Source organism: Protopterus annectens, chromosome 1.part0, assembly GCF_019279795.1.
Source record: "Protopterus annectens isolate FY-2018-M chromosome 1.part0, PAN1.0, whole genome shotgun sequence".
NCBI classification, from domain to species: Eukaryota; Metazoa; Chordata; order Ceratodontiformes; family Protopteridae; genus Protopterus; species Protopterus annectens.
The window spans coordinates 1,853,239,828-1,853,265,862 of record NC_056725.1 but is presented as its reverse complement, the minus strand read 5'-3'; the positions used below and the strand labels follow the sequence as shown (position 1 = coordinate 1,853,265,862).

General features: G+C 43.4%; 1 protein-coding gene across 1 annotated transcript in view; it reads right to left on the bottom strand.

Moving 5' to 3' along the window:
* The window catches only part of RICTOR (RPTOR independent companion of MTOR complex 2), a 3,179,211-nt gene that overhangs the window by 1,550,478 nt on the left and 1,602,698 nt on the right, over positions 1–26,035 (bottom strand). The window contains exon 22 of the mRNA XM_044069875.1: positions 20,818–20,944. Within this exon, the coding sequence (XP_043925810.1) occupies positions 20,818–20,944 (127 nt within the window). The remainder of the gene's footprint in view (positions 1–20,817; positions 20,945–26,035) is intronic.

Genomic DNA, 26,035 nt, shown 5'->3' with positions numbered 1-26,035 from the left:
TAGGCTCGAGAATGATTGGAGCGGATGCTGATTCACTTAATACAGACACCTCCTGCGGCCCCGAGGACGGTGGAGCCGAGGAAGCAGTATCCTATATGGTAATTTTTTCTGGAGGCTCCGAAGATGCTGATGGAGCCGGAGACCTTTTCTTGGACTTGGAGGACCTCGATTTCGACTGGGAGCTGGGAGCCAAATCTATAGCCTCCTCGAAAGATGGTTTAAGCAGTCCCTTTAAAATCAATTTGTTTTTCCTCTCTTGGTGCACCCTAGGACTGAAGGTGTGGCAAAAACTACACGACTCATGTAAGTGGATGGCTCCAAGACAGTAAACACACAGTGTCCATCCGTGATGGACATTTTATATCCGCACTTTGAACACTTTTTAAATCCAGAAGGCTTATGTTCTTTCTGATCCTTAGACATATCCAAAGAGTTAACGACTTCCAACGGGTGCAAGGCACACAGCGTAACTACAGTTAACAATTACCAAAAAAGGGCAGGAAGCCCACTACTTAGACAGCAGACAGTACCACAGGGAAGAGCAAAGCTCTAAACCAACAAACAATAACAACGAGAACACAGGGAGAGAACCTCTAACTTAAACGGTTCTCAAAAAACAATATACAATAAGAAACGGACAAACTACTGACTAAGGGAGGACTAGGTCCTCTAACTAAAACGGGCCTAGCCCATGGGAACTGTTAGGGATACCACAAAAAACACTACTAAACACGCAAACACAACTACCGCAGCAAAACCAGCTATTAAAATAGCTTTTGAAGTATGAAGCAAGCAATTTCTCAAGCGAAATAAGTCAAAAAGAATACTTAGCCACAGCCAAGCGAGACCATGTCTGAGCTCTACAAGCGGCAAACGAGATCTGGGGATGCGAAGCAGTGTACTATGGGATACCCTCTTAGCCCAGCCAATCAGAGACTTTTGAGCTAGTAAATAGGCCGAGTCGGAGCAGATATTCGGCTCTGAACCCATGGGTAAGAATGTAGGCGAGATAGGACTACATAACATCATATATTCATTCACCCTTATTAGCAAATTTAGGAAAGAAAACTGGCAAATTAATGGACTGATTGACATTAGATTCTCACACCACCTTAGGAATAAAGGATGCGTTAGTTCATAGAGTAACTCTATCCTTGTTCATACGTTGGGTACTAGGCTATCGGCCCTAGGGCCTACGTAAACCTAGCCAACAAGGTTCCCTGGCTTACGCCACCCAAGAAAGTTATTTTCCTGTGCCACTGTCGAGCAGAGACACAGAAGTGATCCCCGAGGTGTATTTCCTATTTCCCATCCACTCATCAAGATTTTTCTTGAAGAGTGCTAATGAAGAACTTTGTTTGACATAGATGGGTAGCCTGTTCCAGAGTATGGGAAGTCTCTGGGACAGGAATCTATCCCTCCAGCATGCCCTGTTTATTGAACTGACAAGGTTTAGGTCCCTAGAGTGTGTAGCTCGGAGGGATTGGGATTTCTTTAGGTGTAGCATGTCCAACAGCTCTGGGTTTGACAGAGCTTTATATGTTAGGCAGAGATCACCTCGGAGTAGGCGATATGCTACGGAGTAAAGCTAGAGTTTTTTGAGGCAGTCAGTGTAGGGCATTTGTTTGAGGCCATTAATCCTCTTTGTGAGGTACTTCTGTGGCCTTTCCAGCTGCTGCAGATGTCTTGTGAGGTACATTCCAAAAGGGGTGTTGTACTCTATAATGGGTCTAATGAGTGTCAAGTAGAAGGGAACAATGACCTCTTTTTTCCTGGATGAGAACCCTTTTATGATGAGGTGTGCCACATAGAAGGACTTCCTGACTACTGTGGCGATGTGACTATCAAAGGAGAGACTACTGTCCACCTCGGTAGCAAGGTCTTTTATCATGCATTTGGTGTTAAGTAGATTGCTGCCTATGTGGTAGTTCATGGGTACAGAGTTTTTACCAAAGGAGATGACACTGCACTTTTTGGCACTGAGCTTGAGGCCATGGCTCTGACACCAAGCATCTGTCGCAGCGAGGCCCTTATGTAGGATGTCCACATCATTTGGGGACTTTACTATGGCTCCTAGTTTGCAGTCATCTGCGAACTGTGTTAGCCAGTGGCCTTCTGTGTTAGCCTGTACTTCAGAGAAGTAGATACCAAACAGGAAATGCCCCAGGACGGAACCCTCTGGTACTCCACTTGTCACTGCTTTGAGGTCAGATTTGGAGTCTGCAACTTTTACAGTGTGGGTTCTGCCAGTGAGCCAGTTGGCAACCCATCTTGTGACGTAGGGATTTATACCAAGTTTAGTGAGTTTAGCTATAATTCCAGAATGGGGGATGGTGTCGAAAGCCTTGGTGAGGTCAAGATAGGCTGTGTGAACCACCTTACCCTCATCTACGGCTTTGGTGACTGTCTCAAAGAAGTCGATTAGGTGCAGGAGGCATGATCTGCCTTTCACAAACCTCAACTGGGTGGGATCCAGAGTTTGGAGGTTACCAATGTCTTTGTTTATGAGTTCCATGGTGATACATTCCATGGCCTTGCAGACCAGGCTCGTCAGGCTAATAGGTCGGTAGTTCCCAGGATCAGTGGTGGCTCCCCCTTTGTGGAGTTGGACAACTGTTGCTGTGCGCCATTCAGTGGGCACAAAGCCTGATGTGAGGCTATTATTGAACATGGTGCTTAAGTGGGGAGCCAGTATGTTCTGAAGTTCGTGCAAAACGCAGCCTGGGATGTTGTCCGGTCCCATGGATGCTGTGTTTTTGGCTTTAGAGAGTGCAGCTTTTACCGGCGTAGTTGTCATTACAGGGACTCTGCATTCTTCCTGTATAGATATGGGGCCCTTTAGGGGGTGAGAGGGGGGTAAAGTTAGCACTGAACCTATCTGCCAGGATGTAGGCAATATCAGTTGGTTCTGTAATTTTTTTGCCTTTGTGCTGTAACTTGGAGCAGATCTGGGTGCTGCCATAGAGATTCTTTACATGGCTATAGAACGCTTTGTGGTTGTCCTTGGAATTAAGTGGCGATTTTGTTTTCGTAGCTAGCTTTGGAGAATCTTATAAGGGATCTCAGCTTCTTACTGAGGCTGACCAGGGAGCTCCTCCACTCATGGGATATTACTCTCTTCTGCAACACTTTCTTCCTTCTGTTGTACAGTTTGTTTATGGCAGGGGACCACCAGATTGGCTTCCTTTTTTTGGAGGACAGTGTCTTGGTTCTGTTTGGGATAGCACAATCCATGCACTCATGTAAGTGCTTATAGAGTGCATTTGTGTAGGATTCAGCAATTGTAACTGTATTGTCCATATGCATGGGTGTCATGAAGTTCACCACTTCTGTCTTAAGAAGCATGAAGTTGGCTTTGGAGAAATTTTTTACTGTGGTTTCCTTAATGGGGGCGGGATGTGGATATCAAGGGTGATTAGCTTATGGTCGGATCGGACCAACGAGGAGTTGACTTCAGGTGTGGAACACCGGTCACTCATGTTGGTAATGACTAGGTCTAGGATATTTTTCCCCCTGGTGGGGGTGGGGATAAGTTGATCTAGGGCATTGGAGTTTATGAATTCCAGAAAGTGTTGAACTAAGGAGTTGGTACAGGAGTAGTTTTCCTAGTTAATGGTGGGGTGGTTAAAGTCGCCCATTATTAGGGTGTTTGGTTGAACCCTAATATTTTCCAGTACATCAAGAAAAGAGGAGTGGAAATCCTGGGGCATGGTGGGGGATCTGTAGCAAGCTACAATTTGGATTGCAGTTTTGCCCAGAGTTAGTTGCACTTGGATAACCTCGAATGCATTATGCTGAGCAACTAGCCTGGAGGTGTGGATATCCTTAATGAACATGGACATACCTCCACCTTTGGTGTTTCGGTCCAGGCTGCATGGCCGAAAAGTTTGGTATGATTTACAACCTGGTAGTGCAGGAGTGCTCTCTGGAGCCTTGAACCAGGTCTCAGTCACTGCACAGATATCGATGTTCTCCATTTTAAGGAGTGCCTCGAGTGAGTGCATTTTGAGATTTAGACTTCTAGCATTGAGTAGCATTACCCTCAGTTTTTGCTTGGCTGTTCCTATTATGGTGGTGAATTTATTAATTGAACCTTGCCTAAAAAATGCAATATAGGGGCAGCAAGAGCCTTAGCCCGTATCCGGAATCCCAGGGGCGACAGGTGCAGGCCATCTGTGGCAAAGCATTGTGGTCTGTTGACCATGTCATCCCAAGCAGATAGATACTGCATCCCCTTAGAATGACACCAGAAGCTTAGCCAATTGTTGAAGTCAATCATTTTGCCCTTGTACTGCGGTATCATTCTGGGCAATGGCAGAATGCTACTCAGGGCTAGGATCATACCTGCCTGGACTACAAGATCGGAGAGCTCTTCCATGTCTCTTTTCATGTAGTCCAGGGAGGTACGTCTCAGGTCATTCACACCAACATGGACTATGACAGAGTCATATTTGTACTTGTTGTGGAGTGACCTGAGTGTGTGGGTTCTGTGGCGGATCCTGGCACCTGACAGACAGCTGACAGTAACCTTTTCCTTGTTTAGCCTGGTGAGTGGGACATCAGTGTGCCTGACTATAGAGTCACCTATGACTAGTGTGTTGGGTACGTTGTTTTGCCTTACTGGCTGTGGTTGAGTGGCACACTGAGTCTGTGGGCTATGTGTTATTTGGGTTGTGTTGGGGGATGGAGGTTGCTTGTGTTTCTGCTTTGGAGGTCTCTGTTGCTTAGACAGATTATTACTGAGAGCCTCCGTGAATGTTCTTGTGTTTCTATGTGTGGATTTTGGTGGTGTAGATTTAGTGAGACTATGTGATGAGTGTGGTGTGGTGTGGTGCAAATGCTTACTTTCTCCTCATGACTTTCAAATTCAGTCTTGGTTGGAGAGAGCTTTACCTCCAGTTTGGCTAGATAAGTGCATTTCTCACAAGTTGTAGTGTTGGGTGGTAGGAGGAGAGGGTTGTCTGTGTACATGAAGCAATTTCTACATTGCCTCAAGATGCCCAGATTCATCAGCTAGACAGGAGAGAACACTGGGAGCTGACCATTGGGCATGCCTGAATAAAAAACTATTTTCCTCTAGATAAGTGAGGAAGTGAGTACAAGAGCTGTTTTCCTCTAGGTAATGAGGAAGTCTGTGTGCGCACCACCAACACCCACATATAGCAACACTAAATCCACATATGCAGAGGCCCTTAACTGTAACCTGCCCAAGCAACAAAGACATCTGAAGCTGAAACGCAAACAAACACCAATCACAACCAATGTGTCACATAGTTCACAACACCAGTGTGCCACCCAGCAACAGCCCCTAAGGCAAGACAATGTACCTAACACTTTAGTCATAGGTGACTCTATAGTCCGGCACACTGATGTCCCTCTCACCAGGTTGAATAAGGAGAAAGTTACAGTCAGCTGCCTGTCGGGTGCCAGGATCCGCCACATAACGCATGCACTCAAGTCACTCCACAAGTAGTACAAATATGACTCTGTCATTGTCCATGTTGGAGTGAATGACTTGAGACGTACCTCCCTGGACTACATGAAAAGAGACATGGAAGAGCTCTCGGATCATGTGGCCCAGGCAGGTATGACCCTAGCCCTGAGTAGCATCCTGCCTTCGCCCAGAATGATACCACAATATAAGGATAAAATGATTGACTTCAACAATTGGCTAAGCTTATGGTGTCATTCAAAGGGGATCCAGTATCTGTCTACCTGGGATGACATGATTGACAGACCACGATGCTTTGCCAGAGATGGTCTGCACCTGTCGCCCCTGGGATTCAGGTTACTGGCTAAGGTTCTTGCCACCCCTATAGTGCCTTTTTTAGGCAAACTTCAAAGGACAAAACCACCACCATAACAGGTGCAAGCATGCAAAATCTGAAGGTAATGCTACTCAATGCTAGAAGTCTAAACCTCAAAATGCACTCTCTCGAGGCACTCCTAAAAATGGAGAACATCGATATCTGTGCAGTAACTGAGACCTGGTTCAAGGCTCCAGAGAGCACCCCTGCAATACCAGGCTACAACTCTTACCACACTTTTCGGCCACCAAACCAGGACCAAAACACTAAAGGTGGAGGAGTGTCAATATTCACCAAGGATATTCACACCACCAGGCTAGTTGGCCAACACAATGTGTCTGAAATTCTCCAAGTGCAACTAACACTAGGTAAGACTGCAATCCAAATTGTAGCTTGCTATAGATCCCCCACCATACCCCAAGATTCTCACTACACCTTTCTAAACATACTGGAAAATATTAAGATAGAACCAAACACCCTAATACTGGGTGATTTTAACTACCCTGCCATTAACTGGGAAAACTACTCATGTCCCAACAACTTTGCGCAACGGTTCTTGGAATTCATAAATTCCAACGCCCTGGATCAACTAATCCATAGTCCCACCAGGGACTCCAGTATCCTAGACCTGGTCATTACCAACATGGGAAATCAATGCTCCATACCTATGGTCACCCCCTCGTTAGTCAGGTCTGACCATAAGCTAATCACCCTTAACATCTACATCCCACCCCCACCCCCCAGTAAAGAAACCACCATAAAAAGCTTCTCTAAAGCCAACTTCATGCTACTCAAGTCAGAAGTGCAAACTTCATGACACCCATGCAGACGGGAACTGAAAGTTCAACTGCTGAATCCTACACTACGGCACTGTACGAGCACATCCACTCATGCATGAATCGTGCCATCCCAAATAGAACCAAAATGCTCTCATCCAAAAAAAGGAAGCCAATCTGGCGGTCCCCTGCCATAAACAAACTTTACAACAAAAGGAAGAAACTTTTGCAGAAAAGAGGAAAATCCCAGGATGCAAAAAACTCCCTTACTAGCCTCAGTAAGAAACTGAGATGCCTCATAAAATCCTCCAAAGCTAGTTACGAAAATAAAATTGCCAAAGATTCCAAAGACAACCACAAAGCATTCTATAATTATGTCAAGAATCTAAATGGCAATGCTCAGATCTGCTTTGAGCTAAAACAGAATGGCATTAAATATACTGATCCGAAGGATATTGCCAATATCCTGGCAGATCGATTCAGTGCCAACTTCACCCCACTCTCACCCCTAAATGGCCCATCTCAATACCGGAAGATTGCCAAATTCCAGTAATAACGGCCACACAGGTACAAAATGCACTCTCTAAAGCCAAGAATACAGCATCCATGGGACCAGATGATATCCCGGGCTGTGTACTACATGAACTACAATATGAACTGGCACCTCACCTAAGTGTCATGTTTAATCATAGCCTCACCTCAGGTTTCGTGCCCACTGAGTGGCGCAGAGCTATAGTTATCCCAATCCACAAGGAGGGATCCACCTTGGATCCCGGAAACTACCGTCCCATCAGTCTGACAAGCCTTATCTGCAAGGCCATGGAGCGTATTATCATGGAACTTATAAACAAAGACATTGGCAACCTTCAAACACTGGACCCCACCCAGTTTGGGTTTGTGAAGGGCCGATCTTGTCTCCTGAACCTGATTGACTTCTTTGAATACGTCTCCAGAGCCATGGACAAGGGTAAGGTGGTCCACACAGCCTATCTAGACCTTGCCAAGGCCTTTGACACCATCCCCCACTCTGGAATCATAGATAAACTTACTAAGTTGGGCATTAATCCCTATGTCACCCAATGGGTTGCTAAATGGCTTACTGATAGAACCCACACTGTAAAAGTAGCCGACTCCAAATCCAGCTCCAGACAAGTGACAAGTGGAGCACCTCAGGGTTCAGTCCTGGGGCGCTCTTGTTTGGCATCTACTTCTCTGAAGTACAGGTCAACACTAAGGGACTCTGGCTAACAAAGTTTGCAGATGACTGCAAACTGGGAGCCATTATTGAATCCCCAAATGATGTGGATACTCTACAAAAGGGCCTTACAGAAACAGATGCTTGGTGCCAGAGCCATGGGCTCAAGCTCAATGCCAAGAAATGTATTGTTATCCCCTTTGGGAAAAACATGTATCCATGAATTACCATATAGGTGGCAGTACACTAAACACAGAAAGTGTGATAAGAGACTTAGGGACACAGGTGGACAGTGGTCTCACCTTCGATAACCACATCGCCACAACAGTCAGGAAATCCTTCTATGTGGCACACCTCATCACGAAGTGCTTTTCATCCAGAAAAAAGGAGGTCATTGTCCCACTGTACTCATCCCTCATTAGACCCATTATAGAATACAATGCCCCATTTGGTATGTACCTCTCAAGACATCTGCAACAACTGGAAAGGCCTCAGAAATACCTCACTAAAAGAATCACAGGCCTAAAGCAGATGTCCTATGCTGACCGCCTTAAAAAACTCCAGCTATACTCTGTCGCATATCGTCTACTCAGAGGCGATCTCTGCTTAACATACAAGGCCATGTATAGGGTTGGGAGGGTGGCCTAATGGTTAAGGTGTTTGCCTTACAAACACAAGGTACAGGGTTCGAGTCTCACAAGGGATAGTTGGCTAATTGCGCTTTAAGGCTCTGGGGCACAGGGGCAGTTAGTACTTACTAATCTATGAACCTAATCTATGAACCTATGAAACCCAGAGCTGTTGGACATGCTACACTTAAAGAATCTCAATCCCTCAGAGCTACACGCTCCAGGGATCTAAACCTTGTCATAACAATAAACAAAACATGTTGGAGGGATAGGTTCCTGACCCAGAGACTCCCCAGACTCTGGAATAGATTGCCCATACATGTCAAGCAGAGTGCCTCTTTGGACCTCTTCAAGAGGAACCTTGACGATTGGATGGGAGAAAGGAAATTCACCCCAGGGATCACGTCAGTCGCCCTGCTAGACAGGGGTCTAGGAAAGTAAATAATGTGGGAAGAAATATTCAGGGAATTGTTATGGCTAGGCTTGTATAGGCACTAGGGCTGATAGCCTAGTACTAACCTATGAACCTATGAACCTATACTAATTAGCAGCATATTTAGTGCTTACAAGTTCTGAACAAGTGCTGAGCATGAATACGCAAATTTAAGTGCTAAAACTAAGAATCTGTATCTGCACTAGACGAGTTACAGGACAGAAACAAGTGCAAATGCAGGCTTTCAAATTAGAAACTTGAGAGAGATGGAACTGGAAGGGATTGCCCAAACAGCCAATAACTACAATTTCTGGGCCAGAACCACTCCTTATGTGGTAGGCAGGTTACCTAGTGCTTACCACTCCCACTGATAAGCTAGAAGGCTTCCCCTCCAACACAGAAAGGCTTGGCGGGCTCAGAAGCTTACATACAGTCCTGGATACAGCAAATCTGTATCTGGAACACTAGTTACAGGAAAGGCAGGAAACAGGCTTACAGTTTTTTTTTTTTTTTTTTTACAGAAAAGTTGCAAAAACAGTAGTAAAAACAATTCACATGCAGTGCAAACTAGCACACTTGAGTATGTAGCAATATTAGACCAAACACAGTTTAAAAATGCAATTAAATTAAAAAGGACTAAAAGCAAGTGCAGAGAGAGTTTATTAGATAGAATATGGTACAGAGATGGGACTGGGGGAGTGTCCCAGACCAAATCTACAGTGGGGCGGGCAACTGCAAAAAACACCAAATTTAAACTACAAACCAAAAATAGGGAGGGTGGGTGGAACAAAACAGTTTCAACAGAGATATAAGCAACAACTAACAGTACAAGCTCTAAAACCAAAAAAATATACTCAGCTCTGTATACTTGCAGATCAGTCTCTCAGAACAGTGAGACAACAGTTTCAACAGAGATCTAAGAAACAACTAACAGTATAAGCTCTAAAACCCTCTAAAACCAAAAAAATATACTCAGCTCTGTATGTTTGCAGATCAGTCTTCTCAAAAGAGTGAGACAACAGTTTCAACAGAGATCTAAGCAACAATTAACAAACTCTATAACCAAAAAATATATACTCAGCTCAGTATATTGCAGATAGTCTGGAAGGCAGTCTCTCAGAACACAGGTTCCAGCAATTAAATGCAGGCTGTTACTAACAGGTCAAATTAAGTGATCCTTGAGTTAGATAACACAAGCTGTAAAAAAACAGTTATACCAACTGAAGACACAGCAGAAAATGGGGGTGGGGGAAACAGTTTCAACAGAGATCTAAGCAACAACTAACAGTACAAGCTCTAAAACCAAAAAATATATATACTCAGCTCTGTATATTTGCAGATCAGTCTCTCATAACAGTGAGACAATAGTTTCAACAGAGATCTAAGCAACAACTAATAATACAAGCTCTAAAACCAAAAAAATATACTCGGCTCTGTATATTTGCAAAGCAGTCTCTCAGAACAGTGAGACAACAGTTTCAACAAAGATCTAAGCAACAATTAAACTATATAACCAAATAAAATATACTCAGCTCTGTATATTTGCAGATAGTCTGGAAGGCAGTCTCTCAGAACACAGGTTACAGCAATTAAATAAAAATCAAGTATGGAAGTTTTAAGGACAATGCTTGAATCTCAGAATTTTTTTGACAGACGTAATGGCTATCAGAAAAATTGTCTTTCAAGGAAGGTATTTAAGGTCTCACACTTACCTCCTGGTTTGAAGGGGGAACAAGTAAGAGCTTGCAGTACCAGATTCAGGTCCCATGGGGAGTAGGGTCTTAAAAAGAAGATCTTAGAAGACTGCCTCGCAAAAATGATTTGCAGAGCTTGTGAAAAGCAACTGAGAAACCCTCAAATCCAACTTGAAATTTAGATAAAGCTGCTAACTGAACCTTAACTGTTGAGGAAATAGCTCTTTATTTAAAATGTATAGCCAAAAATTCCAAAATGTTATGTGCAGGAGCTGAAAAACTATCAACATTATTTTGGTGTGCCCAGTAAACCAACCTTTTCCATTTACTGCAGTAGAGCTTTCGTATAAAGGGTTTATGGGAAGAAAAAAGTAAACGATGGACAGGTGAAGACAGCATAGGTTGTCTGCTATAAATGGAATTGGAGAAGCCAGGCTGTCAGCCTTAGGTTTGATAAGTCTGGATGAATCATGCCTGTCGGATGAGACAGGAGGTCTGGAGTCCGATCCAGAACTGAAGGTTGGTGAAGTAAACGAGGCCAAAGGAAGCTGAACCAAATCAGTCTAGCCCATTAAATCAGTCTTAAGGTTCAATAAGGATGACTTTGCTCTTCAACATGTCAGCTTTCTGTAGGAATTTTGAAATTAGTGGAATTGGAGGATAAGTGTAAAGTAGACCAGGGGGTCAATCGTGAAGGACAGCATCCCTCAGTGATCCCCCTATGGGGGGATTAGGGCAAAGTAGCTACTGCATTTTAGGGGAAAAGCAAAAAAGATCGCAAGGCTGGCCCCACTGAGGGAAAATCATTTCCACTACAATCTTGTTGAAAGACCACTCGTGAGTTACAAGAATGCACCTGCTTCCGCTTGTCTGCTATCATGTTGGACTTCCTCAGAATGTGCGCTACTATGAGAAAGCGGTTGGATGAGACTGCCCATTGCCACACTGAACACTTCTCAAAACAAGGGATAAGATCTGGTTCCTCCTTGTTTTTTCCGTCCTTCTCACACTTGGATAATGTGTCTTTCACTTTTGGGCCAAGCAAAGATGTGCCCCGTCAAAAGGAGCACTGATGAACAAAGACTTGAAGGGCTCCACAAAATGATACAAGTGCACCCAGGCATGCCTCCTGATGGCAATGCCTGAACTTGCTGCTCTTGAGGTTCCTTTGGCTAAATGAGAAATGAGCCTCACAGATGAATTGGAAATTGACTGCAGGGCAGCCAACTGCCAGACGACTGTACTTCCTCAGAAATGGATCCTGAGAGAGTATTAGAAAGCACCTAAATCAAGAGGTCTCTGTATCCGACTGAACAAAAGTGCTAAGAGTGAACTTCTGATCACAGGATAAGGTATCCTCAGATCAGAGTCAGAAAGAGCTGGACAGATCATCCAAGGACTCTGAGACGGTGGAATGAGTCAGAGGAGAAAATGGAAGAAAGGATGTGATAGATCAGACCTCCTGAACCAAAGGGGTAGGAGCCAAAGGTGGACCCGTCAAAGTCTGTGCCAAGAGAATTCTTCTCACCACTCTCTTCACATCTTCTTCTGTTAAGCTCCTGGAAGAGCAAGTCTGTCTGTGTCTTTCGGCTTTTCCCGGTTAGGGGTCGCTACAGCGGAACTCCAGTCCGCTAATGATTGGTAGTTGATTTTTACATACCGAGTTACCAGCTCTGATGCACAACCTTCAACAAAGGTATGCCCATTCATGCATGTCTCCACGCAGAAGACACTCTAGCTGAGAACCGAACCGGACAGCGTCTTACTGTGAGGCGACAACGCTACTGCAGCACCACCACCACCGTGGGTCCAAACACTTGTGTCTTTCAGCTTTTCCCAGTTAGGGGTCGCCACAGCGGAACTCCGGTCTGCTAATGATTGGCAGTAGATTTTTACGTGCTGAGTTGCCAGCTCTGACACACAACCTTCAACGAAGTTACGCCCATTCATGTATGTCTCCACGCAGCAGACACTCTAGTTGAAAATCGAGCAAGTGCAAGTGGAAAATCCAAAATGGAGAGGTAACCCTGCAGGGAAATGCATCTTCTGAAGGAGAGTATCTAGTCCTTGGAAGGTAAACAATACTGAACAGAGTAACTGGATCAGCTGGCTTATACAATGAATCCGAAGAAGTCTGATCCGATATGTCTTTTCTTTTGCTTCGGATCTGATGCAGAGGTTGAATCCAATGAATCCCTTTCTTGTAGATACAAGGAAGAAGTCAGATCCGAAAATTCAGACTTTTTCCCTTTAGGATCTGAAGGAGAAGTTGAATCGGGAGGAGGCCTTTTTTTTGGTTGCTGCGAAGCCTTAGAAGTAGTAGTAGAAGGGCTCAGAGCAGGATATTTAGACAGTTTAGATTTTTTTGAGGACATGGCTCCAGATAAAGCCTCTCTGAAAGAAGAAGGCCTTTTAAAATCAATTTATTTTTTCTCTCTACCACGGTTCTAGAGTTAAATAATGACAAACAGAGCAATCTTCTTGTACATGGGGAAGTCCCAGACAATACACAAAGTGTGGCCACCACATAATAGAATCTCGTGCCCGCATTTAAGACACTTTTTGACTCCATATGGATTCCTTTTCTTCTCTGCCATGGTAGGAAACAACAGTGAAGAAACAAGCAGATTCTAATGGGAAAATTCAACAGAAAAAATAAAGATATATGTATCTATATATCTACATCTGTGTGTGTGTGTGTGTGTGTGTGTGTGTGTGTGTGTGTGTGTGTGTGTGTGTGTGTGTGTACATATATATACATATAAATATATCTCTCTCTCTCTCTCTATATATATATATATATATATATATATATATATATATATATATATATATATATATATGTATAGGTTCCCCTTCAGAATGCTGAAATACTGAAACCTCGAATTTCATATGGTCGAGACGATATGATTGAAGTTTCATTATTTCGAAATTCTGAACGGAGATTTCCCTACAGCATGGACTGGGAGATTTCCCTTTTCTTTGCTGTAGTGCGATCTTGGAGTTGGTATACTTAAGTAGCGGGGGTGTGGGGGGGGGGTGGCCCCCCTGCATAATCGTTTTAACTAGTTGTTTTTTTTTTTTTTTGGGGGGGGGGGTTGTTGTTTCGGAATTTCGATATTCCGAAACATCGATCATATGGTCTTGATCATATGATATTCAATGTTTCAGAATTTCGAGATTCCATAGTGAATCCATATATATATATATATATATATATATATATATATATATATATATATATATATATATATATATATATATATATATACACACACACACACACACACATAGAGACAGAGATTTTATTATTATTATGTATAAAAGGAAAAGATAAAAACTGAAATTACTAGCACTGGTAATAACAAAACTACACAACGTGTAGAAAAAGGGAAAGAATAAATACTAGCAATAGCACTCAACGGTACAAAAATGTACAGAAGGAAGAAAGGAGGGACAAAAAGATTTTAACTAGAAAAAAAGTACAGTTGTGTACACTTACCATAAATGTAGATGTTCGAGTGTATTCACTGTTGCAGTCACCACATTTGGGTTATCTGCTTGCAGTAGCCCTCAGTAGGCCTGATTAACAAAGTCTTGGGTCCTGCGTCGACTGCTGTCTCTTCTTCCGTGACGTCAGGTCGTTAGGGGTATAAAACATGCAGCCGACACCATTAAATCAGTTTTTCTTGCCCCAGATGTCAGGTGCCCCCTTACTCATAATGCTCCAACCCCAAGTACCTCGGATCTCGTTTGCCACTCTACACGAAAGATGTGGTGACCATTACCCTTGAGCAGATAAGTCTTTAAATTCTGAAATATTTCTATTTTTTTCTTAGCAAAACCTATCCTATTCTTTGTATTCCTTAAGCCCTTACCTAATCGCCTCCCTTATTGCAGCTGATCTCCGTGTTTCACTGTTGCAGTCATCACATTTGGGTTATCTGATTGCAATAGCCCTCAGTTGGCCAGATTAACAAAGTCTTGGGTCCTGTGTCGAATGCTGTCTCTTCTTCCGTGACGTCAGGTCGTCAGGGGTATAAAACATGCAGCCGACACCATTAAATCAGTTTTTTTTAGTAAAGTCGCATATAAGTTGTGTAAGGACATACCATAACAGCAGATGCCCTACTGATCTCTGCTGCAGCATTCCAAACCATGAGGTTATCGCCACTGATCTGGCTGAGGTACCAAAGCTTAACCGTCCTTAGGTCATATGTCCAACATGTGACCTTAGCTCATAAGGGTAGGGTATACAGGTAGATGTACAAGCATAGATTCTCAGACTATCTCCAAGCCAGTGCCCTGAAGACCACTGAGTGTGACTGGTCAGCTAGGAAGGGCCTAGTATGAAGTGATAAATAGCCTCCTCAGCCCTAGGGTCTTGTCTAAAGAGCAGAAAGACCGAAAGATGGAGATAAGACAGTAACCAACTCAGAAGGGAAGAAGGGTTGGAAACAATACTGCAACAGTGATCAGCAGAACATTTACTGTTATGGTAAATTGTTACACAACTATTATCTGAAATTACTGTTGTGGTATTCCAAACCGATGGGTGATGCCCAGAGCTGATGGGAAAGCTAAGGGGGAGGGGTGGCTAGTTGACAGAGTAATCTTCCATGAGGCTAGAGAGGACTGACCTTGTGAAGGCAACTCTGGACCTCGAAAAGGCATCAGTCTTGTAAGGTAGGTGGCAGCTTCCAATATGGCTCTGACTTTTACTCCTTTGTAGAATCCTCTAGAGGATCCCACTGCACCTGTAAAATGAGCACAAAGGAATTATGACAAGGGTTTCCCATGCACAGAATAACAAAAGGTGATACACTTAAAGATCCAACTTGCAATAGTTTGCTTAGAAACTGGTTGGCCCAGCTTAGAGTCCATGAAAGAGACAAACAGTTGATCGACTTATAAATAGATCTGATCCTGTTCAAATAAAACCTCAGCTGACTGTGAACATTCTAGAGAGCGTAGGAGCCATACCCTACATTCTCTGGGTCGAGGAAGAAAGCAGGAAGATTGATAGCCTGGTTGAAGGACAGCTTGTTCACTACTTTTGGCATGAAGAACAATTATTTCTCGCAGTCACCATGTTCTTGTGGAAAATATGAAAGGGAGAAATGGCCATGAGTGCCTACAGTTTTGATACTCTCCTATCTGAAGTGACAGCCAAAAGTAGAATAGTCTTCCAGTTCTACAATTTGAGATTTGGTGAGGCTGCTGGTTCAAGGGGGGGGGGGGGGGGCAGACTGAGATGTTCTGTCATGAAATTGAGGTCCCAAGGAGGGAGTACAGGTTTCCTTGGTGGTCTAAGATGCAGAACCGCTTTAAGAAATTGTTTAATCCCAGGTCTGGACATAAAAGGAGGGCTGAGGGGCAGACAGGCAGAAATTGCCAATGGGTGGGCTTTGAAGAAGTAGGCCAGACCCACATCCATGAGACCACATAGGTATTTTAGGATTAAAGTTCCTCCAATTTGTTGGTGGTCCTAGTTATTCCTAAGGCACCAGAAAGATAATCTCTTCCATTTGGCTATGTAGGATTTTCGAGTGGTAGGCCTCCTTGCTTCTTAGAGAAGCTTAACATCTGAAAATTGGTGCCTGAAACGAATCAAAACCCTATCATTCAAAAGCTTATGTTTAGGGATGACAGTTGGAATGTAGTAATGATTCATTCTCCTTAGTGATATTTGTGTGGCAGTTTGCCTTTGGCTAGATGAAAAAGAAGAGGGAACCAATGTTGCTATGGTCTAAAAAGGATGACTAATAAATGGTTTGTTTTTGCTTTATCTTTAGCAGAACTCTTGGGAGGAGAGGGAGCTGAGGGGGAAGAAGAATTTCCCTGTCCACTGAAAAGAGAAAGCATCTGTCCTCCAAGCAGAGGGAAAAGGGAACCTGGTGCAAAGCAGGGGGAGCTGTCCTCCAAGGCCCTGATTAACGTATCTTCCAACACACTGTCCTGGGATGGGATGCATATGGCCAGTATGGACATGCTTTTCTAGGCAGCCAGGTCCCAGGCCTCTGAGCTAGTCTGCACAGTTGGTAAGGTCTGGTGCCTCCTTGCTTGTTTATGTATTATGTGACTGTTGTGCTGTCTGTAAAAACTCAAGAGAGAACCTGGTTTCCAGATATGTGAGAAGAGAGGAAAAACTTGGATGAGTGCCCTAATCTCTTTAAGGTTGCAGTATTCCCTTTGGAATTTCAGCTGCCATCTGCTCTGGACACTGTGGGTGCTTGTACAGGTCCCCCAGGCCTCATCCAAGGCATCCATGTACATCTCCTGAACTAGCACTAGTGGGGAGAAGGGAAGTCCTGGGTTGAGTTTCACCTGATCCACTCACCATTAGATCTCCTACTGAGATAAGGTACGAGGAGAATCATACCTTTTCTATAGAATTAGAATGTTGGGACCAGACTACTTTCAGGCACCAGTAAATTTTCCTCATATGCAGTCTGGCTAGAGGGAGCACTGGGATAATATCTGTCATGAAACTCAGAGCTCTTACGATTCCCCTGGCCAAACATTGGTCGGAGGAGGAAAGGCTGTGAAAATATGCTATAAGATTCTGCACTTTTTCCTGAGGCAAGTAAGACTGCATGTTTCTGGTATCCAATTTGCAGCAAAGAAACACTAGATCCTGAATGAGGGGAGGACTTTTTGTAACTGACAGAGAACCCCAACTGCAGGGGGTGCTTTGGGGTCAATTGGAGATGTTGGAGCAGGATCTATAGCAAGGTAGACTGGATTAGCAGATCGTCTAATTAGGAAAATATCTGAAAATTCTAAGTTTGGCAGAATACTATCACTGGTGCAAGGCACTTAAAAACATTTGGGGCTGTGGGAAGCCTAAAAGGCAAAACACTAAACCTAAAGTGATATGAGCCAGTACAGAACCTTAGGAATCTCCTGCAAGAGGAGATAAATGGTATGTGGGGGCAAGCATCCCTTAGATCCAAGGACACTGGGTATCCCTGAGGAAGTATAAAAGGCAACAGTGTTTGCAGTGAGAATATTTTGAAGGTTGGCACTTTTAAGAAGATGTTTAGCAGATAGAAAAATTCCAAACATAGGTCTCCACTGTCCTTTTCTTGGAACAAGGAAGAGTCTTGGGTAATACCCACTTCCTATGAATTCTGTGGGCAATGGTTCTATAGTGCCTTGTGCCTGCAATTCTTAGAGTATCGTAAGTATCAGATGGACATAGCTGTTGTGTCAGGGGAGTATGCAATTCAGTGGAGGAAGTTCCTTCTAGGCAACAGCATAACCAAACCATTCTTTTAAATGGAAAGCACTCTGTGGTGATCTTTTCCCACCTTGAGGCTGACTGAGTAAGCCTCTTGGTGATGGGCAGAGCAGGGCCTAGGGATTGAGGGATGTTGACTGGGAATATCACAGTGATTTTTCCATGAAGGGAAGCCTTCCAGATGTGGGATCCCTCTTGGGTTTCTCTGGAAATCTCTTTCTGGGAGCATTCTTGTGCTTATGTATAGGTCTGGAGTCCCCACTAGCAAAAAAATTTGCTTGGCTGGGTAATTCCTCTGGTATCTAGGCAGAGAAAATAACAGAAATCTGTCTGCAGTCTTTCATTTTTTTGCCTTGTTCCTGAAGGACTTTAAATAAGTTGGCAGCTTGTGGACCCCAAAAAAAGGTTGTTATCTACAGAAGAATTAATAAGCTTAGCTTTAAAATCTTCTGGAATTGGTTAACTGCACAACTTGAAGAGACCTCTACAGCATTGTAACTACATTTAATACTGTGTCTGATTACCTCAGTAGCATGACTAAGTAAAAACATTTGTTGTTTGAAATGTGGTCCTAGTGGATCCATTACCTTGTTTAAGGAGTTGAGTATGGATAACTTGTACTTGGTCATCTGGGTTTGATAATTAAAAGCACTGAATGCCAGAGTAGAGGAGGTCTAAACATTTTTTCCTCACATATCCATAGCTTTACTGTCTTTGTCTGAAGGGAGGTCACTGGCACTGGGAAGAAGTTTTGAAGATTTATCAGTAGATGGAGATAATGCACAAGGATCTCTGTACAAGAACTTAAGTTCATCAGGAACTTTATGAAACCTGTCTAATCTTTTGGAGGCAGAAGGCTGTGAATCAAGCATAGCCAATTAAGACTGGAATGCATTCAAAAAGGTCTCCAGGACTGGGGTCAAAGGAGAAGAAGCTGGAATGCTCATTTCTAAGAGGCTGTAATATCTTTTCTGGACCTCAGTAATCTGTCTAGTCTTCCACTCAAAATGTTTCATCATGTTAATAACTGTCTCTCCAAATGGAGCCTCTTCAACAGGAGAGTCAGGGAAAATACAGTCTTCGTTGCCAGAAGGAATATGGCCATGGGAGTGTATCTGACAGGAGTATGCCAGAGAATGATCACAGTCAGACGCATCTTTCTCTTCAGAAGAAGATGAATTCATATTAAGTTTTTGCTGTGTGGGAGGCGGAGGGTGGGCAGAAAATGAAGGAGATTTCCGGGTCATAATGGCTTTGAGAAACGTCCATCCATTCCTTCTCCCTAGATGGGGGACTAGAAGAGACATGCTTAGTTTTTTATTTCTTTTTTGGTGTGTGATGTCCACCTGGACCAAGCGGGGTGGTTCAGGCCCCTGACACACTTCAGTTAACTTACTGGGGCGATATTTTCCTTAACAAGAATCTGTGGGATACCTTCAGAGCCCTCTGAAATGGCCTGCATGGTCTCGGTTGAGGGCATCAGAGGTGCAGTTGGACATACAGCTGGTTGTGGAAACTAAGTAGGTGTGTTGGAATCAGAAAAAGTAGACTGAGTGTCTAGCCTGCACCTTCTGAGTTTTTCTTTGAGGGATGGAGGTATGTCTGCGGAAGCAGGATCTGTCATCTTGGTGTGGGCCAAACACTTCACATGCTGGGTTTCAAAGAAAGTATTGAGCGAAGCCAGATGGGTCGCAAAGTCTTTGGCACAAAGGATTGGTAGATGGAACAGGCCTTGTGGTTGTGTTCTGTGCCTATTTAGAAGGGACACTGGGCAGGTAGATCTTTAAACAGGATTTGCCTGTTACACTCGCACCTACCCCTAATGGCTGACATGTAATATGGACATAGCACAATTTACGCAAGTAATTAAAGGTGATTTTCTAATGGGGAACTTATCTGTTTTAAAGAAGCTATGGCACCATCTACCAAATGACAATCAGTCCAAAGAATATATGACCTGCATTTGGGCTGGCAGCGAGACAGTCTGGGGATCTACACTCATATGTTGTTTACATAGCCTTACACTTATGAACTGAAGTCACACATCAGATGTACTACCTAAGGAAGGTTAAGTTTTGAAACCCGAGCCCGATTTCAAAGATGACAACCCCTTACTGCAACAGTGTTTTCAGTCAGGACATCAACTTTTCCTTCATCAAAACAAAATACTTTTAACAATGTGTGCAAGTTTACGGAGGTACTTTTTAACCTGTACTTCAACAAATCAAAACATTTTAACCACTTGCATGTGTTTATGCAGAGATAAATACCTATTACAACCAATGTTCAGACCTGTTGAGAATATGTCCTCAAGCCCTCTACCCCTCACCTAACAAAGACAACAGCCTTTCACCCCTTTCCACCTTTGATCAGTCCTCAAGGGAATCAGTAAAGAGCCGTTATTAAGAATCAACTTAGTTCCTTAATCTCTTTAAAGCCTGATGTGCTCAAATCTGTGTTTGACTCCTTCTTCCATTGTGCAAAATCAGATTACTACTAAGAGGTGGGAGGGGGGTTAAGCTTCCCCGGCATGACAGATTAGGGGGGTTTGCCCCCTCAACACAGAACACACAGGGTAAGAAAATCTGCTCAAATTTGAAGAGATGAAGTACAGAGTGCTTGTAGTGGATTAGTGGCTCCTTACACATCTACTGTCATACGTAAACGGCTGTAAACCATGAAAAGGTATAAAACTAGCATCCACTATATTCCGTCCAAATCAGCACTACATTCCATGCCCTTCTCAACAGGAAAAAAAAGCAGCAGCCTAACAACTGCTTGATTTTTCCTCGCCTTGGACACTTCAACAGCCACAGCCTGTTAACAAAATTTTTGTTACCAACAACAAAGATGGAACCCTACGTCTGTGCCTCAAGACTGACAGCAAACCAAACCCTCTAAGTACTCCCATGACATCTACAAGAAAAGTCAGGAATGAAGCTTGCAAGACCTTCATTACTTTTTAAACATTTGTGTTGGCATATTTCTATAAGCTTGCAAGGCCTTCATTATTTTGGTTGACATATTTTTATTTACTTACATCAACACCTGCTGTTAGCATCTTGGAAAGGATCACCCTGGCAAGTCCATCTCTGCTGTAGTCCAGACAGGAAACAGTCAGTTTTAGCAAGTTGTCTTGATTTTTCAAACAGCAAAGGTTTAAAAGACTACATGAGAGAAAAAAAAAACATATGTATAATTCTTCCTTTTTATTTATTTACTTTGCAATTGTTAAAAGGGTTGGTCCAGCTGGGTAAGAATTTACCCTTTTTCAATGGAGACCCGAGGGGAAAAGCCCCAAACAGACATAAAAGTAGAGGCAAGTTTACAATAATACAGAGCAAAACAATGTCATGAATACAATGGATAAGAAAAAAAATGTACTCAATGGAATTAAAAATAACCTTTTCCTTACAGTAATTCCACATCTGCTTCAAAGGCATCATATCAGAAAAGGAAAGCTTCAGAATATCAAAACCATTCAGAACCCACAGTTAGCTGCAAAACGTTACAACAAATATGCTCTTAATCATATCAGTCGACCTACTCAGATAACCATCCTTCAAGAGTCTTAAGGCTAAATTATCCTTTCCATCAATAAGAATCTGGAATTTTTTTTCAGAAGTTTCTGTGATCAAAGACAGATGTATGGCTGGGAAGATGCATGGTGTTATGTAAAACATCAGCTACATAAGCCTGGTCATCATCAGTGCCTGCCGGTTCGTTCCAGTCACTAGTAATAAGTTTCTACAAATCATAAAACAGCAATATGTATTTTTAACAACAGTGTTACCATGTGATATATCAGTATATACATGCATGACTCAGAACCAAAAGATGAGCTTTGATAAGCAGTTAACCACTCACAGGAGGTTGACTCTATAATCTACAATGGAAAGTCATCTTCACAGAATAACCAATATTTAAAAAAAAAAAACTACTACACCTAACATCAACAACCTTCTTTAATAAGCCCAAATACTGGGATAAATCCCAAGCAGTAAAACCACAAGACATGAAGGAGATAAAAGGAAAGTACAGTTGTGTACACTTACCATAAATGTAGATGCTCGAGTGTATTCACTGTTGCAGTCATTACATTTGGGTTATCTGCTTGCAGGTAGCCCTTAGTCGGCCTGATTAACAAAGTCTTGGGTCCTGCATCGGGTGCGGTCTCTTCTTCTGTGACGTCAAGGGTATAAAACATGCAGCCAACGTTATTACATCAGTTTTTCTTTCCCCAGATGTCAGGTGCCCCCCAATGGGAAGCAATTAAATCTATTAATATACAAGGTTATACTCTCAAACAAAAAAGCAAATACAACAAAAATCTTTTAAGCATTGAAAAGAAGAGAAGAGATGTAGCCAAACGAAGTCAGGGAGCTGGAGGGAGGGTAACCAGGACTGCAACAGTGAATACACTCGAACATCTACATTTATGGTAAGTGTACACAAAGTACAGTTTTGTACCTACCATAAATGTAGATGTTCGAGTGCTAATACAGCTGCAGTAATCACAGATGGGTTTTCAGCCGTCAGGCGGTCCCTCGGTCGGCCGAATTCCAAAGTCTTGGTCAGGCGTCGGTTGTTGTCGCTTACTCTTCTGACGTCAGTAAGGCCAGAGTATATAAGACACAGCCAACGCCATGTTCTTCAGTCTTTCTTGCCCCAGATGTCAGGTGCCCCCAAAAGGAAGGCAATACATAAATAAGGCTTATCTACATATGCAGGCAATGCAATGTAATGCAAAATCAGTGTAAGCAAGCAAATAAAACATAGCAGGATAACCCAGTCAGGTGGTATGAAGAGGTTGTTAGGCCCCATGCCTTTACCAAGTGGGGAAGGAGGGAGGGAAACCTGTACTGCAGCTGTATTAGCACTCGAACATCTACATTTATGGTAGATACAAAACTGTGCTATGTTCATTGTGCATACAGCTGCAGTAATCACAGATGGGTAGAGTCCCAAAGCTATGCATAGGGTGGTAGGTACTATGAGGAACTGGGTTGAGCCAGAATGCCCTGCAAAACAGCAGTGGCAAAGCCTGCTCTTGTTCTGGAATATAAGGGTAGGTGGTAGTGTTTTGTGAAGGTATGTACAGAACTCCAAGTGGCTGCCTCCAAAATATCCTTAGTAGGAACGCCTCTGAGGAAGGCTGTAGAGGTGGCTGTGGCCCTGGTGGAGTGAGATCTGATACCAGTAGGGACAGATTTCCCATGATAGGAATAACAAAACCGTATGCAGTGGCCAATCCACTTGGAAATTGTCTGTTTGGTAACTGGTTTCCCTTGAGCCCTTACGGCATAGGACACAAAAAGTTATTCTGATTTCCTGAAGGACTTTGTTCTGTCCAAATAATAACGTAGCTGCCTATGGATGTCTAAAGTGTGAAGCAGCCTCTCCCCTTTGTTTTGAGGGGTAGGATAAAAGGTAGGTAAGGTGTATGGCTTGATTTAAGGCTACCCTGGATACCACTTTTGGCATAAAAGATGGGTTGGTACGAAGGGAAACCCTGTCCTGATGGAAGATGAGGAAGGGCTGCACCGCCATGAGGGCCTGTAGTTCAGAAACCCTACGAGCTGAAGTGATGGCCAGAAGGAAAGCTGTTTTCCAGGACAAATGTTGCAGATCTGTTGAGGCAGCAGGTTCAAAGGGAGGCAATGTTAATTTTTCTAGTATGTAATTAAGGTCCCAGGCTGGTATTGGTTGCTTCCTTGGAGGTCTTATATTCTTAGCCCCTCTGAGGAACTGTCATAAGAGTGGGTGAGAGAATAAAGGAGGATCCGTGTTGAATTCTGCAGAAATGGCTGAGGCATGTATTTTATGGAAGAAAATGAAAGTCCACTGTTCAGCAGTTCAGCTAGGTACTGTAAAACCTGAGGCAAGTTCAATTTTCTAGGGTCCTGGCCTCTTTTCTCATTCCAACAGCAAAACCGCTTCCATTTTGCAGAGTAAGCTTTTCTAGTAGATGGTCTTCTGGCCTCCAAAATGACATCCTGCACCTCCTTGGAGAGTAGGGACTGTTGTGGTGTCAAGGAATTTTCCATGCAGTGAGGTTGAGTGTTTTCAGCTGACTGTGAAGAGCTTTGTAGCTGTTCTGAGTCAGTAGGAGAGGCATTAGAGGCAGGGACCAGGGAGGAGTATGTGTTAGGCTCCTCAGGAGTGGATACCAGTGTTGCCTTGGCCAATCTGGAGCAATCAGTATCATCCTCGGTTTGTCTGTTCTTGCTTTCAAAAGCACCTTGGGCAGAAGGGGCAGAGGTGGGAATGCATAAACTGTCCATGCTGTCCAACTGAATGAAAGGGTGTCCACTTTCCAGGCCTTTGGATGAAAGGTCCTTGAACAAAACTTTTTCAGTTGATGGTTCCTGTGGGAGGCAAAAAGATCTATGTCTGGCCTCCCCCACGCTTGGATTATCTCTGTAAACACCTGAGGATGTAACTTCCATTCGTGTGGATCTGTCATATTTCTGCTTAGAGTGTCTGCCAGTGTGTTTTCCAGTCCTGGCAAGTACTGTGCTTGAAGTTCGATTTGTCTTTCCAGAGCCAAGTTCCAAAGGGTCATGGCTAGTCTGCACAAGGGGTATGAATGTGTTCCTCCTTGTTTGTTTATGTACCACATTACTGTGGTGTTGTCTGTTCTTATCAGTAATTGTCCTGGATGCAGGAAGTCCTTGAAAGTTGTAATTGCATTTATTACTGCTAGCATTTCTTTTTGATTGATGTGAAGGTGCTTTTCCTTTTGGGACCATCTGCCCTGAATGCACCTGTCCTTCATGTGCGCCCCCCAGGCGTAATCTGAGGCGTCTGTGGGTAGGACTTGTTTTGCTTGAGGTTTGCAGAATGGAAGGCCTGTGTTTACTTGACATGCTTGGGCCCACCATAGAAATTCCTTTTGCAAACATGGAATTATTGGTATAATTGCTTCCAAACTGTGACTGTGTTGAGACCATAGATTTTTTAGGTACCATTGAGGTTTTCTCATATGCAGCTTTGCACATGGGATTAGAAGAATGCAAGATGCCATGAATCCCAGAGCCTGCAGGATTTTCCTTGCAGTAAGCCTGGTACTTTTTGCTAGTGTTTTGAAGTACTGCGATAGTTGCCCTTGTTTTTCTGGCGTAAGATATGCCATCTGGGTGTTTGTGTCCAAGTTGGCACCCAGGAAGATTGTTTTCTGAGATGGTGTTAGTCTTGATTTCTCCTTGTTGATGGTATATCCCAGAGAAAGCAGTAACCATGTCACATATGCCAGATGTTCCAGTAGTATGCGTTTGCTGTCCGCTTGGATCAGGCAGTCGTCCAGATAAGGGTAAATTTGTATCCGTTGAAGTCTGCAGTAGGCAATCACTGATGCCAGGCACTTTGTGAATACTCTGGGCGCAGTAGATAAGCCAAAGGGCAATGCAGAGAATTGATAGTGGATTGAACCTGCAAGAAATCTGAGGTATCTTCTGCAGCTTTGTCTGATTGGGACATGCAGGTATGCCTCCTTGAGGTCCAATGTTACCAGCCAAAACTCCTTGCCCAGCATGGGAAGAAGTTGCTGTAATGTGAGCATCTTGAATTTTGGCACGAGTAGGAATGTGCTTAGGATGGATAAGTCCAAAATGGGTCTCCAGTCGGTTCCTTTTCTTGGTACCAGAAAAAGTCTTGAATAAAAACCTTGACCTTGTTGGTGTGTAGGTACCTTTTGTATAGCTCTCATGTTTAGGAGCTTTGAAATTTGCAGTTGTGCCTCTGCCCTTTGATTTTGTGGCAGGTTTGGCATGCCTCTCATTTTTGGAAGAGTGTGAAATTGAAATTTGTAGCCTCTGTTTATAATGTCCAGTATCCATTTGTCTGTTGTGACAATATGCCAATTGCTTGCAAATAATGCTAGTTTCCTCCCAAAGGTGCTGTCAGCTGAGACTTGCTTGGCATGGAAATGAGGGAGTCATTGGGTTTGCTTCCTGTATTGTTGTGCACTGTCTTCACCACCTCTTGGTGCTGGAGATTGCCATTGTCTGCCTCTATATGATCCTTGTGATTGCCCTCTGCCCCTTGTGCGTCTGTATCTACCTCTTTGGGGCTTGTCAGTGGCTGGAAAGGACCAGTTTTTTGAAGGCCAATTTCTGCTAAAACATGGTGGTTGGACCTGTAAGAAAGCCTTGACAGTTTGCATAGATTTGGCTTTTTCTTCCATTTTCCGTAGTATGTCCTCAGCATTAGTACCAAATAATACATCCTTTTGTAAAGGAGCATCAAGATGTTTAGCT